The sequence below is a fragment of the Poecilia reticulata genome, chromosome 23, assembly GCF_904066995.2.
Source record: "Poecilia reticulata chromosome 23, P_reticulata-male-v2, whole genome shotgun sequence".
NCBI lineage: Eukaryota > Metazoa > Chordata > Actinopteri > Cyprinodontiformes > Poeciliidae > Poecilia > Poecilia reticulata.
The window spans coordinates 2,975,497-2,989,431 of record NC_088852.1 but is presented as its reverse complement, the minus strand read 5'-3'; the positions used below and the strand labels follow the sequence as shown (position 1 = coordinate 2,989,431).

At 40.4% G+C, this 13,935-nt stretch overlaps 1 protein-coding gene across 3 annotated transcripts in view; it reads right to left on the bottom strand.

The window, feature by feature from the left end:
• Window positions 1-307: 307 nt before the first annotated feature.
• ptprb (protein tyrosine phosphatase receptor type b) overlaps window positions 308-13,935 on the bottom strand; it is a 33,044-nt gene continuing 19,416 nt past the window's right edge. For all 3 annotated transcript variants that reach the window (XM_008400844.3, XM_008400845.3, XM_081603925.1), the window contains 22 exons: window positions 13,349-13,503; window positions 13,122-13,272; window positions 12,944-13,044; window positions 11,783-11,948; window positions 11,428-11,709; window positions 10,257-10,535; window positions 8,785-8,934; window positions 8,556-8,695; window positions 8,307-8,437; window positions 8,096-8,202; window positions 7,914-8,019; window positions 7,415-7,495; window positions 6,534-6,551; window positions 6,351-6,432; window positions 5,990-6,080; window positions 5,717-5,793; window positions 5,438-5,572; window positions 4,437-4,559; window positions 3,266-3,429; window positions 3,045-3,180; window positions 2,854-2,974; window positions 308-1,980 (listed from right to left, as the gene is read on the bottom strand). In XM_008400844.3, the coding sequence (XP_008399066.2) occupies window positions 1,958-1,980; window positions 2,854-2,974; window positions 3,045-3,180; window positions 3,266-3,429; window positions 4,437-4,559; window positions 5,438-5,572; window positions 5,717-5,793; window positions 5,990-6,080; window positions 6,351-6,432; window positions 6,534-6,551; window positions 7,415-7,495; window positions 7,914-8,019; window positions 8,096-8,202; window positions 8,307-8,437; window positions 8,556-8,695; window positions 8,785-8,934; window positions 10,257-10,535; window positions 11,428-11,709; window positions 11,783-11,948; window positions 12,944-13,044; window positions 13,122-13,272; window positions 13,349-13,503 (2,819 nt within the window). In that variant the 3' untranslated portion in view covers window positions 308-1,957. The remainder of the gene's footprint in view (window positions 1,981-2,853; window positions 2,975-3,044; window positions 3,181-3,265; window positions 3,430-4,436; window positions 4,560-5,437; window positions 5,573-5,716; window positions 5,794-5,989; window positions 6,081-6,350; window positions 6,433-6,533; window positions 6,552-7,414; window positions 7,496-7,913; window positions 8,020-8,095; window positions 8,203-8,306; window positions 8,438-8,555; window positions 8,696-8,784; window positions 8,935-10,256; window positions 10,536-11,427; window positions 11,710-11,782; window positions 11,949-12,943; window positions 13,045-13,121; window positions 13,273-13,348; window positions 13,504-13,935) is intronic.

Below are 13,935 nucleotides of genomic sequence, written 5' to 3'. Positions count from 1 at the left end.
TGAAATTTTTTGATTAATCTCAGTACTTTTAGGAAAAAACGAACATTTCTGAGTTTCAAAAATAAAGTTTTGATTTTTGAAATGCAGAAACTTTAAACTTTTTCTAGAAAATTTCTGAGCTTAATTTGAAAATTTTGGAGTTGCAAATCTACTCTACATTGTTCCTAATTCACCATCGTAAAGGTCAGAGTCGGGAGCTGGACTGAAACAGCGATCCAAGATGTTCAGAAAAGCTTGAAAAAAGTCGATCAGAACCGTCTCAGCGGGTCGCAGAGTACGTGACAAACTGGAAGAAAAACAGAGAAACTTGGGAATGGCAGCTAATTTTAATGAGCTTTATAATCAAGTTTACATGTTTCTGATGGCAGGTTAAAAAACAGTTCAGTATTTTATATTAAAATACAATCCTTAAATCTTGTTTACAAATTGTTTCTATAAAATGTCATAAATCAAACTGGACCTTTTATAACTTTTAAAAACATTTAAAATGGCTTCTGTATTAAAAAGAAGAAAAAAAAACAAAAAAACATTTTATCCGATTCCTGATTCATCAAAATGAAACTTGAGGCGTGTTTAAACTGTTTACTGAAGCTGTTTTAAACAGTTAATTTCTGAGGCAGAAAGTTAAAAGTCTGAAGCAGAAATCTAGCATGAAAACACAAATATAAACCAAGCAGTGGAAAACCACTATTACATCATTATTTACATACAGCATTGTGTGAGGTTTTCTTTAAATAAACAGCTTATATGGAGGAGAGAAAGTAGAAAAATAGGCTATTTATTTTCTCAAACAACTTCAGAACCATTTATAACAACATTCCGATTTAAATTTAGCTTCTCTGATAAATTTGTGAAAATATGAGGTTAGTTTGGGCTCTAAACGATGGACTTGTATTGATTATTGATCATATTAGGGTTCGGTTGATGGGTCAGAACAAACCGAACCGGATTCTGGTCTCGAAGCTTCTCCATGTTGGACGGTCTGTGATGTCACCATCTGTCTTTTTAACATCACCATGGTAACAACAAGCTTGTTCATAAGAGTAAAACTAAGCTTTGACCGAGTCAAACAGTCATAATCAGCATAGAGGAGCTGACTGCTATGATGTCATACCACAGGCTCCGCCCCTTTCACCCCCTGTCTGCTCTGGGTCAACTTCAACCCCACTTCCTGTCAGTCTTTGTAGGTTTTTACAGTTTCCTGTTTAGATTTTCAGATTAAAACATTACTGGTAGTTTTCTGGATAGAAAACTTAAAAAATAACGGATAAATTGTACAAATTCATTAAGTTACTGATAAATAGGCATTTTTGTATTTTGAAATTTCAACACAATAACAGTCTCTTGAGTGGAAATGCTACAGGGTGACAGTAATGCCACAAATCTAACAAACACCCAGAAATGTTAACAGTTTTCATGTGCACATTATATTTTGCTTTTCTGCTCTAATAATAATATTAAAACAAGCTGATATTAGATGGGTAATTAGTCAGGCCATCTGCTCAGGTAGCTAGCTAACTTTAGTTTTTGTTTTGTTAGCCTTGTTTCAGCCAGCTGACCAGTAGTGTGCAGCAACAGCTTTCTCTGACTTCTCATGAAAAGTTTAACCTATAAAACAGCTGATTTTACATGGCACTAAAGTATAATTATAATAATTTACAGCAGAGCTTTTTAGCAGATCGACCATCTGAACTTGAAGGCATTTTTTAACCGATCAGTAGAAAAAAAAAAAAACAACAAACTGGTTTTGTATCATGTAAAAATGTCTTTTTTTACAGCACATTTAACCTGAATCCTGTTGGTGATGAGTTTGGTTTCCACGGTGATTTGCCACAGTTAAAATGGTGATCCCGACCAAACAAACAGATTTTATTCAGCTGCTAACGTCCGACCCGTTACTGAACACGTCTCCATGGTGAGCTTCCTCTCTCCTGATTGGCTGAGCGCCGTCGCCTCGTTAACGTCCGTTGTAGATGAAATCTGAGGAGAAATAATGATGTGATGAAAAATGAAATGAAATTAATTCATAAAGCTGTTAAGCTAAACAGGAAGGAGGATTAGCGAAGAAATGCTCAATTTCTAATAAATCCTCTAATTTAAATCAACATTTATTTTCTCCTTAGTGCAGATTGTTAGAGGTTATGTTTCTTCTCAGAGATTAGTTTGCTCGCTGGTATTTTCTAGTTTATATGAACTTTAACAGAAACTAGTCAGAGCTCTGTTAGTGTCAGAAAGTCATTTTTGCTTGTTTTGTATTTGAATATCCCAAACTTTTCTGTTTACAAAAGTATAAATTCTTAATGTTTCCCATCGACTGCAGCGAGTCGAGGGATTAAACTGACATTTAAATCAGGTCGATCACTTAAATATCAAATTAATATCTGGAAACCTGACTGGAAAATTCATTGTTCATCTTTTACTTTCAAATAGTTACATTAAAACATTTTGAAATCCACCACTGTGCATTTCAAAATGCAAATTAATTAATTACATATTTTCTTTTCTGCTACACCTTAAAACAAATAAACATCCATAGAAACCCCAGTATGATGTAAACTAATACCTAATAGTGGTAATAATTATAATGCTACACACTTATTGTAGTCTAGGAATGATGAAGTATCTGCTGTTGACATGCTGGGATGGGGGCCCCAGATTAAAATCTGTTTAGGTCCAAAAAGGTTTGGACCGGCCCTGGTGTCCAGGATGTGCTCCCCCTACAGGAACAAGCTGGTACTAATAATTTAAGTGTTTTTTTAACACTTAACTGAAACAAAATCTACATTTAAATCAAATGTTGTGTCTGTTTTGAGTGAAACCACACCAGAGCCCTGGTTCTGGTTCTGGACTCACCGCGGCAGTATTCTGGGTTGAAGTTCTCGTAGATGGGGTAGAGCGGGTTCTCCTGCTCGCTGCGGTGCTTCCTGGCTCGCAGCACGTCCCTCACACACTGATGCAGGAAGGCGTACTGACACTGAAACACACACCGGATCAGAACACTGCTGGTTTCTCCGCTGAGCTAGGGTCTGGTTCTGGTTCCGTACCTCAGTCTGGACCATGTGCTGCCGGTGCAGCCGCAGGTCGAACACGGAGCCGTACAGGTCGATGCCTCCCTTGGAGTCCAGCTGCTGCAGAACCCGGTCCAAGGCGATGAAGGTCCCGGTCCGACCGACTCCGGCGCTGCCAGAACAAAACCTGGTTAACGACCCAGAACAATACGGTTCTGTTTGAACGCCGCAGGTCCGGCCGCCGATCGCTGACCCACCTGCAGTGCACAACGGTGGCGCCAGTGCTGGGTGAGCGGTCCACGTAGTCCCGGACGGTCCGGACGAACTGGATCAGGGACTGGGTGCTTTCGGGAACGCCGTGGTCGGGCCACACCGTGTAGTGGAAGTGACGCAGCATCCGCGGATAACTGCAGCTGTTCTCCTTCAGAACCAGGAAGGTGTTAAAGGTCAAAGGTCACATATTACATTTCCCTCAACAGGTTAGGAAACGTCTATGGCCTATACAAAACATGTCCATCACATTTTGGCACAAAATCACTCTTAGATAAGATGTTAGGGCGTTTTGTCACTTTAAAATAAGCTGCTGCTGGCCACGCCCCCAACTCAATGTTTACACTAACAGGTGAAAATGTCTGCAAACTGATGAGCAATTATGCAACCGTACATCTTTGAAAAGCAGACGTGGGACCTCCTGCACAACCAACAAGAATGCAGGAAGTGGTTTCTGGATGGTAAGTCAACAATTAAACATTTTGTCTTTTCATACAGCAGTAAAACCAGTTGACCAAACACGCTGGAGCTCAGCAGGGGTTGCTAGGTAACGGGCAGAACTCTGCTGTGGTTGCTAGGTAACGGACAGAACTCTGCTCTGGTTGCTAGGTAATGTCTAGAACCAAGAAACATTAACTCATTGCCAAAAAGCAGCCGATTTGTTGTCACAATAATCAATAAATTACATCTTAAATTAAAATGAACTCAATAATTTCCATTAACATGATTTATTGATTTTCTCTGGAAGATAAAACTCTTGAGTCTGGTCTCAACTAGCTCTTTATTGGAAGGATAATGTTTTTTACAGTAATTTCATGATTCATTTTATTTATTCGGTGTATTTAAAATGTCTTCCAGTTCCAATGTTAAATGTTCATTAGAAATTAAAGCTTATTGAACTTTGAACTGTTCTTGCATTATTATTTTTATGCCATTTCATTATATTACTTACTAAACGATATTATCGTTTATCACAATAACCTTTGGGATAATTTATCATTCAACTAAATGTTATCATGAAAGGTCCAGGTGAGTTTTTTAAAACTTTGATTTTAGAAGCAGTTGAAACTGAAATAGAAGCAAAAAACGTGCAAAAAGGTCGCCTTCAATTTGTAATGAATTGTTTTGAAGTTGCAGGAAACCGTTGCTGAATCGTACCGAGATGATCTTGAACTCTCTGATGGTCCACTCCGGCAGGACGGACTCTGACAGCATCTGGATGACCAGATCGCCGTAGTACAGCGGCTCCTTGTCGGCCGGCCAGTACTGATCACACTTCACCTGCAAACAGAACGCCGCGCTAGTTCACCATCTACAGACCAATCAGTTAATCATGATTAATCGATTAATCGCTAACCGGAGCAACACTGGAAAAAGACAAACATTTCAAAATTAATTTAATTTGTTTTTGCGCTTTTAATGAATTGATAATATTGTATAAAATATGCTGAAGTGGTTAAATGAAAAATCTACAGAATGTGTCAATTTTTTATCTAATGACTAAAATAACTGATTACTAAAATAATCAGTAGCTGCAGTTCACTGAATAAGTTAACTAGACACAGTGAGACGTTTGCAGCTCATTAAGGTGGTTGAAGCTCCTTCTGCAGGAATTAATGCATCAATGCAGCGTAGCATGGAAGAGATCGGCCTTCAGATCTATGTCAGACCAATAAAACATTATTTTTCTACCACATTTTTTCCTTCCACTCAACCTTCCATCAATATACTTCGCTATAGTACTCTTTTGAACGTCTAGCTTCTTTAGCAAAGAGTTTTTGTTGTTTAATTCCCATGTGGAGAATGCTAAATAAGTTCAAATAAAAACAACACCGTCTTTTACACAATGTTTTCAAGCTCTTTCTGTGTTTTATGCTTTTCCTTACTTTGAATAAAATGATTTACTGAGAGTAAATGTTTGATCTCAAAGGGAAATTAAACATTGTTGAAACTCAATATGAAATGTTACATTTGCACCTGTAAATAAATCCATCTATTGCTCTCAGGATGCTAATAAATGGAAAATTTAGTGGAAGGAAAACATCTTGTGCAAACTGACCTGACTTGAACCTTAAAGATATTTTTGAGTAGTAAGAGGAAAATGAGCGCGACCAGAACCAACAGTCCAGATGGCCTGATCTCCATCGGCCTGTTCTTACCCGTCCCTTCTCCACACACTGCGTCACCATGACAACGTTGTGCACGCCGTGCTCCCACACCATCCTCCAGAAATCGTCCTTTGTGCCCGGCAGCGGACCCTGGGTGGCGATGTACTCCCGGCGGTAGTTGTTGCCCTGGAGGCAGAGGGCTAGTGAGGGCATGTTGGTGTGGAGTGTGTGTGTGTGTGTGTGTGTGTGTGTGTGTGTGTGTGTGTGTGTGTGTGTGTGTGTGTGTGTGTGTGTGTGCGTGCGCTTGTGTGTGTGTGTGTGCGTGCGTACAGGTATGTAGCTAGCGTTGACGTAGTCGGAGCAGGGGTCATCCTCCAGGTAGGACAGCTTCACCCGGGTGGAGTCGTCTGGAAACGGAAACAAACATCAGTCTGAAGCTGCTTGAAATTAATGATAATTAATTAGTTAATTAAATCTGACTAGACAAAACCAACTCCATTATTAGAAAACAAACTGTTAGTTTCTTTATGAAAACATCTTTCAAGTTGGTTCAAAAGTTAAATGTCATGTCATTTCTCAGCAGATGTTGCTGAATAAACTTACACGGCAGGATGTTGTTGTAGCGGTTCTTCCCGCGGTTTTCCGGCAGTCTGGCCACGTCCATGGTCTGGTTGCGGCCCACATCCTTCAGATCCTGCAGAAACACGAGATTCACTCTGCAGGGAACGTTCTGAGTTCACTTAACACCGAAGGGACATTACAGTCTGTGCTGAGAAAGCTAAAAACCAGGATGAAGCACAAAGTCTACAGCAGATGCTGGATCTGCTTACCAACCTTTCTTTAATGTTGTAAATACAGCCAAATTATTGAAATAAATTAACTTTTTAATGATTTACATCAGCAGTAGAGGATGGAAAATGTTTAAGGTGAAAAACAGCAGGAAACATTTCTCATCTGAAATCACCTCAAACTCCTCCGACAGCAGGTAGTTGGAGTCGGCCTGCAGTTTGTTCAAATGGGACTCAAAGTGGCACGCTTTGACGGGACTGCAGGAAGGAGGGGGACATGTGAGAACATGTGAACAACATGTGAGCAACATGTGAACAACAATCTGCTGCTTCAGCCTCAGATTTACAGAGAAACTCACCTGGTGACCCGCCGGTTACTGCAGGGAAACAGAAGCAGTCAGTTAATGTTCACACTAACATGCACAAATATATTCATCATGTCGTTTATCAGAAATGGGTTTTTTTTCACAATATACTTCAATATATGCCAATAATTCTTAAATATTGATGAGAAAGATTAGCAGATTGTTTCACCTATGAAAAGGGAAAAATATCTTATTATAGTGAAATAATCTGCCAGGGAACTAAAACGTTTTTATGAATATAAATGAATTATTTTCATAAAATAAGTTACTTATAATTTTGTCTTTTTTAAAGTTTACTAAGATATTTGCACTGGAAACTAGACAAAATATTTGGTAAGATTTTGTTTTTTCAGTGTATTGTGGAATAAACATGGGAGGAAATCTCCTCATGTGACTGTTTCAGTTTCACATGGTTCAAATATTTGTAAAATCTCCCACTAAGCTCGTTTTGCATCCAATTATTTATCTATTAATGCAAAACTGAACCGATCAGTCCTGGACTGTGTTGATGATAGAAGTATTGTAAGTATTTTTGAGCTGCAGATGAATCCTTTGTTATAAATGAGTGTTCATTAAACTAATGTTATCTCGTTTAGGCAATAAAATGTGTATTTTCTTATTCATTTGCATCTTCTAATGCATTTCTGATATTGAATAAAAGAGCTTAAATGAAAAAAACATGCAGAAAGTGGCAGTTTTTTTAAAGACAAAAACACTCGGGGTGATTTGGTCCCAGGTTCTGTTGGTGACTGATGAGCTCAGCGGGCCGACAGAACCGGACTCTGATTGGAAACTAATTCTTCACAGCCTCACATATCGGACGTGGGAGACGCTGGAAACGTTCTGCTGCAGAATATTTATAGATGCAGACTCACCTCCTCACTCCCATATACATCCCCGCAGCCGGGACTTCTTTCCACATACTCATCCTCACCACCGGGTTCTCCTGCACGGCCCTGCAGAACCAACAGAACCAACAGAACCGGGTCTTCAAAATGCTGGTTTTTACTCTAGTAGTGACAATCGCAATATGTTTTACAGTTATGCTTAATTTTGATTAATCAATCTAATTTAGTACTTGATTAATTGCTGCCTTCAATATTTTTGAGTTTGAAAAATTGCAACAAAAATTAAAATTTTTAGATTAATCTGAGAAATTTGATTAAAAAACATTGAAATTTTAAACAATGAGGTTGGAAATTAACTAGAAAAAACTAACATTTTGAGGATAATCTCAGAATGTTTTGAAAAAAAAAAATCCTTGGAAATTTCTGAGTCTGAAAATTTGCTAGAGAAAAATAGAATTTTGACATGAATCTCAGAAATTTTGTATAAAAAGAAGTGGAAATTTTTAAATGTTTGTTTTCCACTCACACTTTGCGCAGCCGCTGCCTGTAGGCCAGCAGGGAGACGACGGCCACCATCATGCCGATGAGGAACATGCCGGCGCTCAGGCCCTCCACCACGCCCCCTAGAGGCTCTGGCAGGAAGAGGCGATGTTGGAGTGAAGCTTCGGGTTCGGACTGAAAACGTTTCAGGTGTGAAGCGTTTCTCACCTGCATGCGTCCTGAGCGGCGACGACAGGTACGTGTCTGAGAAGAGCGGCTCGGCCACTTCCCTGTGGTTTTCATCGAACAGTTTGGTGAAGGCTCGCACGCTCAGCCTACACACACACACACACGCACACACACACACACACACACACACACACACCTGGTTATCACTGGCCGCCTCCTGCTGCCTCACCTGTCTCTGCTTTCTGCTCACCTGTAAGACGTTTTAGGTTTCAGCGGCCCGTCACAGAAGCCGCCGTAACCACGGTACAGGTCGTCGTCATGGTAATGATCGCAGGCTCCGCCCAGCCGCTCCCCACCCGCCCCCAGATTCACCTCCACCACCTGATCAGGTAACGAATAATTACTATCTAAGGAATACATTATTGATCATTTTCCTAGTGTACCAAGACATTTGTTCTAGAAACTAGACAATAAATACTTGTGCTTGTGCAGCGGCTACCTGTCCGCCGGCGCTCTCTGTGTCCTGAGGGCAGCGGCTCGGGAAGTACGCTGTCTGATACGCTCTGACAGAGGAGTTGCTGATGTAATCGCGGTATGATGGCAGCGGGTGGCGCTGTTCCGGCTGCAGATTTTCATTGGCTGTTGAGATAAACGAGGAGTTTCACTTCTTGTCATACAGGGAGGAAAATCTGAGAAGCGTAAAAGCAGCGGTGGAGGAGTTTCCGTACCATCTGACTCAGCTACGATCACGGAGAAGTATCTGACGGCTCCGTTGGCATCGCTGAACCAGGAACAGTTGAAACGGAACAAGATGGAGGACGACGTCATTTTGGATGACTTCTCACTGACGTGAACGCCGGGTGGCGGGACGGGCGGACCTGACAGGAAATTCTTTCGTCACCCAATAGTTTAACAACGATTCTTCCTACAATACATTTAACTTTTGGAGTAGCTAACTATCCCCAAATCAATGTTTACATGAAAATGGCTGCCAACCGATGTACAATTAGACAACTGTGCATCTTTGAAAAGCAGAAATGGAGCCTCCTGCACAACCAACAAGGATGTAGCAAGTGATTTCTGGAAGGTAAGTCAACAAGAAAACACTTGTCTTTGTCAGCAGCCATTGTACAGCACATAAAACTACACTAAATGTGCCAGAGCTCAGTTTGGGTTGCTAGGTAATGGGCGGAACTCTGCTGGGGTTGCTAGGTAACAGTATCTGTAGAATATAACTCAACAATTGCGAGGTTTTTGAAATATTTTAGCTTCCAGACACCAAAAAACATAAACTTAGTGCCAAAAAATGACCAAATTAGCGCTTTGTTTGTTGTTAGAAGTAGTTGAGACCAAAATTTAGGCATAAAAAGTTCATTTTGCATAATATTTCCAGTTTAAATCAATATAATTTTCCACACGGACTCTTCAACCTGCTGCTGTGGAGGTTAGAAACTTCCAGTGCCATCTCTTCTTCTTCTTCTATTAATGTCTTTTTTTCCCAGTGTCCTCGTGTCAGGTTGATTTATGGTGCAGCACAGGCAGAAAGTGGAAGAACAAATAAGGAAGAAAAGGTTGGAAAAGAGAAGAAACTTGTGTTTTGGGTCACAGTGCCTTAAGGTCAAAGAGAGAAATATAGTGACTCATTGGTTATTAAGAGCGCAGCACAACAGGAAGCTGCTCAGATGGCAGGAAGTCCATGTGACCTTGATAACAGTTAATTAACTTAAGCCAGGAGTGTTTTCAGAAACGGGAATCTGCACCGGAAGTAATGTCAGGAATTCTGCTCTGACCTAAAACCTTCAGAAAATAAGGAATTTGTTCAATTAATTCTACTAAATGACATATTGTTACATGATATATTGCAGCATTAGCACAGCTTGTCTGTAGCATCCAGTCTGCTTGTCTTGTCGGCTATAGAGGGTCGCATATGTTTTTTCTGGATGTACCTTAGTAGTTTAAAACTTTCAGCAGGTAAGATGAAAGAAACTTATTAGGGTCATTTTAGGGTAAATTTATGAGCAAAAAAAATAGAATGTTTTAGATTTCAGAAATTTTCAAGAAAAAAAAAAAGACTTCTCAACTTCTGAGCCAAATTTTTTTTTAACATTTTTATCTAGAAAAAAATGTAAAAAAAGTGTTGTGTGTGCATGTGTGTGTGTTGGTGTGTGTGTGTGGTGAGTGTGTGTGTGTTTAAGCTCACGGTCAATCATGGTGACGGCGGTCTGAGTCGCCGCCGGACTCGTCTGCCCAGCTGACGACACCCTGACTGTCACCGCGTACTTCCTGAACGCATCCAGGTGGTCCAGCGTTACCGCGGTGACGCCACCGGCCAGCCGCAGGGTCGAGGTCAGCTCCCCGTTGTCGTGGCGACGGCTTTCGATCTCGTAGGAGTCGAAGTCAGCGAGCGGTGGCGTCCAGGAGCAGGAGAGGGCGGAGGAGGACAGAGGGAAGCAGTGGATGGACCGCAGAGGAGACGGACCTACAGGACGAAGTTCTGATAAGTGTGGCAGGAAGGTTCTGGTTCTGACTGGATATAACACAGCTGATTGTAACTCTGTAACGTGAAGATAAAACCTGATTTCTTTCTCCACATGACATGTTGATATTCAGAAGTGATATAAATCTGCTTCTGCAGGCCGACCAGAACAAACTGGGTCGGATTTATAAATATTTCAAATGTGTCCCAGATTATTACTTTTATTTATTTATTTATTCCTCGTGGCGATCAGTTTGATCCCTGCAGCCAAAATCTCACAAACACACAGAATGTCATAAAAAATGGATTAAAGAAAAAGCAGCTTTTTCTCTGCTGCCACCTGGTGGCCAACCTGATAAATGTTCTTACGTTTTTATGATCTTTGAACTGAAGCAGCAAATTTTATACATCAAATTCAAAAATACTTTACTGATCCCAAAGTGAAATGAAATGTCATATTAATTCAATGTCTTCAAATTATTCGTTATTATTGGTATAGCAAAAATAATTTGATTATTTAATTTAATTTTAAACCTCTCAGAATCTATTTCTAGAATATGATTTGCTTAAATATTTTTAATAAAATATATGTACCTACTGAATAAAATTGTCTAAAAGATCATTGCTTTTTTTTCAGCAAATAAATGCATCAAAGATAACTACATTAATTTATTTAATTTCTGCATGTTTTTTTATCTATTACATAACATTCGCAAATTCTTGGAAAAAGAAAGTTAGTCTATCTTCATAATTATTTGTTTAAATATATTTAATAAAATGTTTTCATTTAATAAATAAAATTAGCTAAAGAAGCTGTTAATTTTCTCTTTTCCTTTATTTATTCCTGGTTTGAGCAGCTTTATTTTTAACAGTAAATTTTACTGGCTCCGCCTACTTGTTCTGACGCTCCTCTGTATTGGTTGGCTGCTGGCTGTAGGCCCGCCTTTGGCTCCGCCCCCGCTGACGGTCGTCACGGTGAAGTTGTACTGTCGTCCCGGAAACATCCCGCTGATGATGCGGCTGCTGAGGCGAGTCTGTGTGACAGACAGCGGGTCCTCTGGCGCCCACTGCAGGCTGAAGTTGTCATAATCCCCGGAGGCGGGGCCAGACCACAGCAGCTCTACCGACTGATTGGTCGGGCCCGGTTTGACGGACAGGTGGCTGGGTGGCTCTGGAGCTAACAGGACAGAAAAAATAAACCTTAGAATCAACAAATTAGCTTTTTATATTTGTTATTTTTAATGGCTTACAGGTTCGTCCAAATCCTGCGACGCTATTGGTCAGATCGCCGCTGTGAGTGATGACATCAGCGCGATACAGCCGGCCGGCGGTCAGACCGAGGAAGGTGTGGCTGCTGTGCTCCGCCCCCAGGCTCTGAGCGCCCTGAGCGGATCCGGACGCGTCGTACAGCAGAACCTTAAACCATAAAAGCAAATGAAAACTGCTGCGTCTGTTTAGGGAAAATGTATTTATTATATTCAGGGTTTTTTTCCAAGAATTATCCCTTTTTTCATTTGTAATTTGTCAATTTGATTTTATTACAACAGCAGCAAATTGAAGAGATTCTAATGCAATGTGATTTTAAATGTCGTATTGGAAAATTTACAAAAAAGAACGGCTCAAACAGCACAAACTGAAAATAATAATAAAAAAAAAAAGACTAAATAACATCTAAAAACTAAAAACACATACGTTTGAAAATACTGACTTAACCTTAAAGACATTGTTGGGGAGCATATTTAAAAAATCATTATTGTAATTAAATAATTGTAACCCAAAAGTTTAAGAAGCCCAAATTATAGAGCATTTCAAATAATAAGAAAATAAGGTTGCCATGATATAAAGTAATAATAAAAACAGTAAAGAAAGAGTTAATTTCCACCAACAAACTCAGAAATTTTGAGAATAAACTCCAAAACATTTCTAGAAAGAACGAGGAAAGTTCAGAGTTTGAAAAGTTGAAAATCTTTCACTTTCAGAGCTCAGAAATATTCTTGCTTTTCCAGAAAATTTTCTGTTTTTGGCTGAAATGTACTTTTCATTCTTTATCTAATATAATATATTGTCATAAAATAATCAAAAATATTTAAATGTGGATAAAATGAATCTTGGTTTAAGCTCGTATAAATAAAAATCCGTTCCTCTGCCTACATCCCCCAGAATGCCATGCGGTTTGATGAAACTTGAATATTCTATCAGACATAATATCTACTGATATTGACGTGTCTATCGTGATACACGTTATTGATTTTGATAAGGGCAAGTTTATAGTAAGTGAAACCAGCTGCTCACAAAGTGCTGCACATTATAGGAAAGTTCTGTGGCAGGAAAAAGTGTAAAAGACAGACATTCAGGAGAATGTGTTTAAATGTTTGGATTTCTCTTATAAACACCGATCAAAGCGTGTTTACCTGGTAGCTGCTGCAGCTTCCTGCTCCGTGCTGCCAGCTGACTGTCAGCCTGTTGGTTCGTCCAGAACTCTGGACCTGCAGAGCCGACACCGGAGCCGGGACTGCAGACGACAACGGATGAGGAGCGTTAAAGTGAAGACAAAATGAGGGGACAGCGGGACTCATCCTGTCGACTGACCGGTTCTGGCGAGGACCGACGAGTCGCTGCTCATGTCGCGGCTCCAGCTCACCACCAGGAGGCGGTAGAGGCTTCCCGCTCCCAGGCCTGAGAAGACACAGCCGTCTGCAGCTGGACTCATCTTCTTCCTGTCCACCGGCTCGCCGGCGGTCTGAACGCAAAACAACATGGTGGCAACAGGAAGCACTGAAATGAAGCTTCACTACCAAGCGGAGGCGTCGCCTCACCTGCTGATGCTGCTTCCTGTGATTGGCCGTCGCCTCAGAGATGCTGTAGAGCGACAGGTCGTAGGCGTCAACATGGCCGTCTGAGGGACGCCAGGAGAAGCTGAGGGACGTCGTGTTCGCCATGACGACCGTCAGGTTTTGAACAGCAGCAGGACCTGAAAGGGAGAACAAAACTCACTTTAACACCTTTAGGAGTGTTAAAGTGATAAAGAAAAAAAAAAGATGCAGAAAAAAAAAAAAGAGAGAGTTTAATATTTTTGCGCTGCTAAATTATCAAAGTTTCTCCACTTTGGTTGTTTTCCCTGACAGTCCAGTTTGATTCAGTTTCATTTTGGACCAAAGTTGCAACATTTGTTCTATTTTCCGCTGTTTCCCTCCAGGCCTGTGGGGGCGCTGCAGCAAGAACCACTGAAGGAAACAACACACAAACCTCTGAAGACACTGAGAGCAACTTCCTTCTTTGTGAAATGTAAACAAAAGTGGAGTAGCGTTAGATTTTAGAGGTTTTAGGATTTCTCTTTTGTCATTAGCAAAAAAACATTATTTACAGATTAAGCAACTAATAACCAGAGAGCAAAAGTAGATTA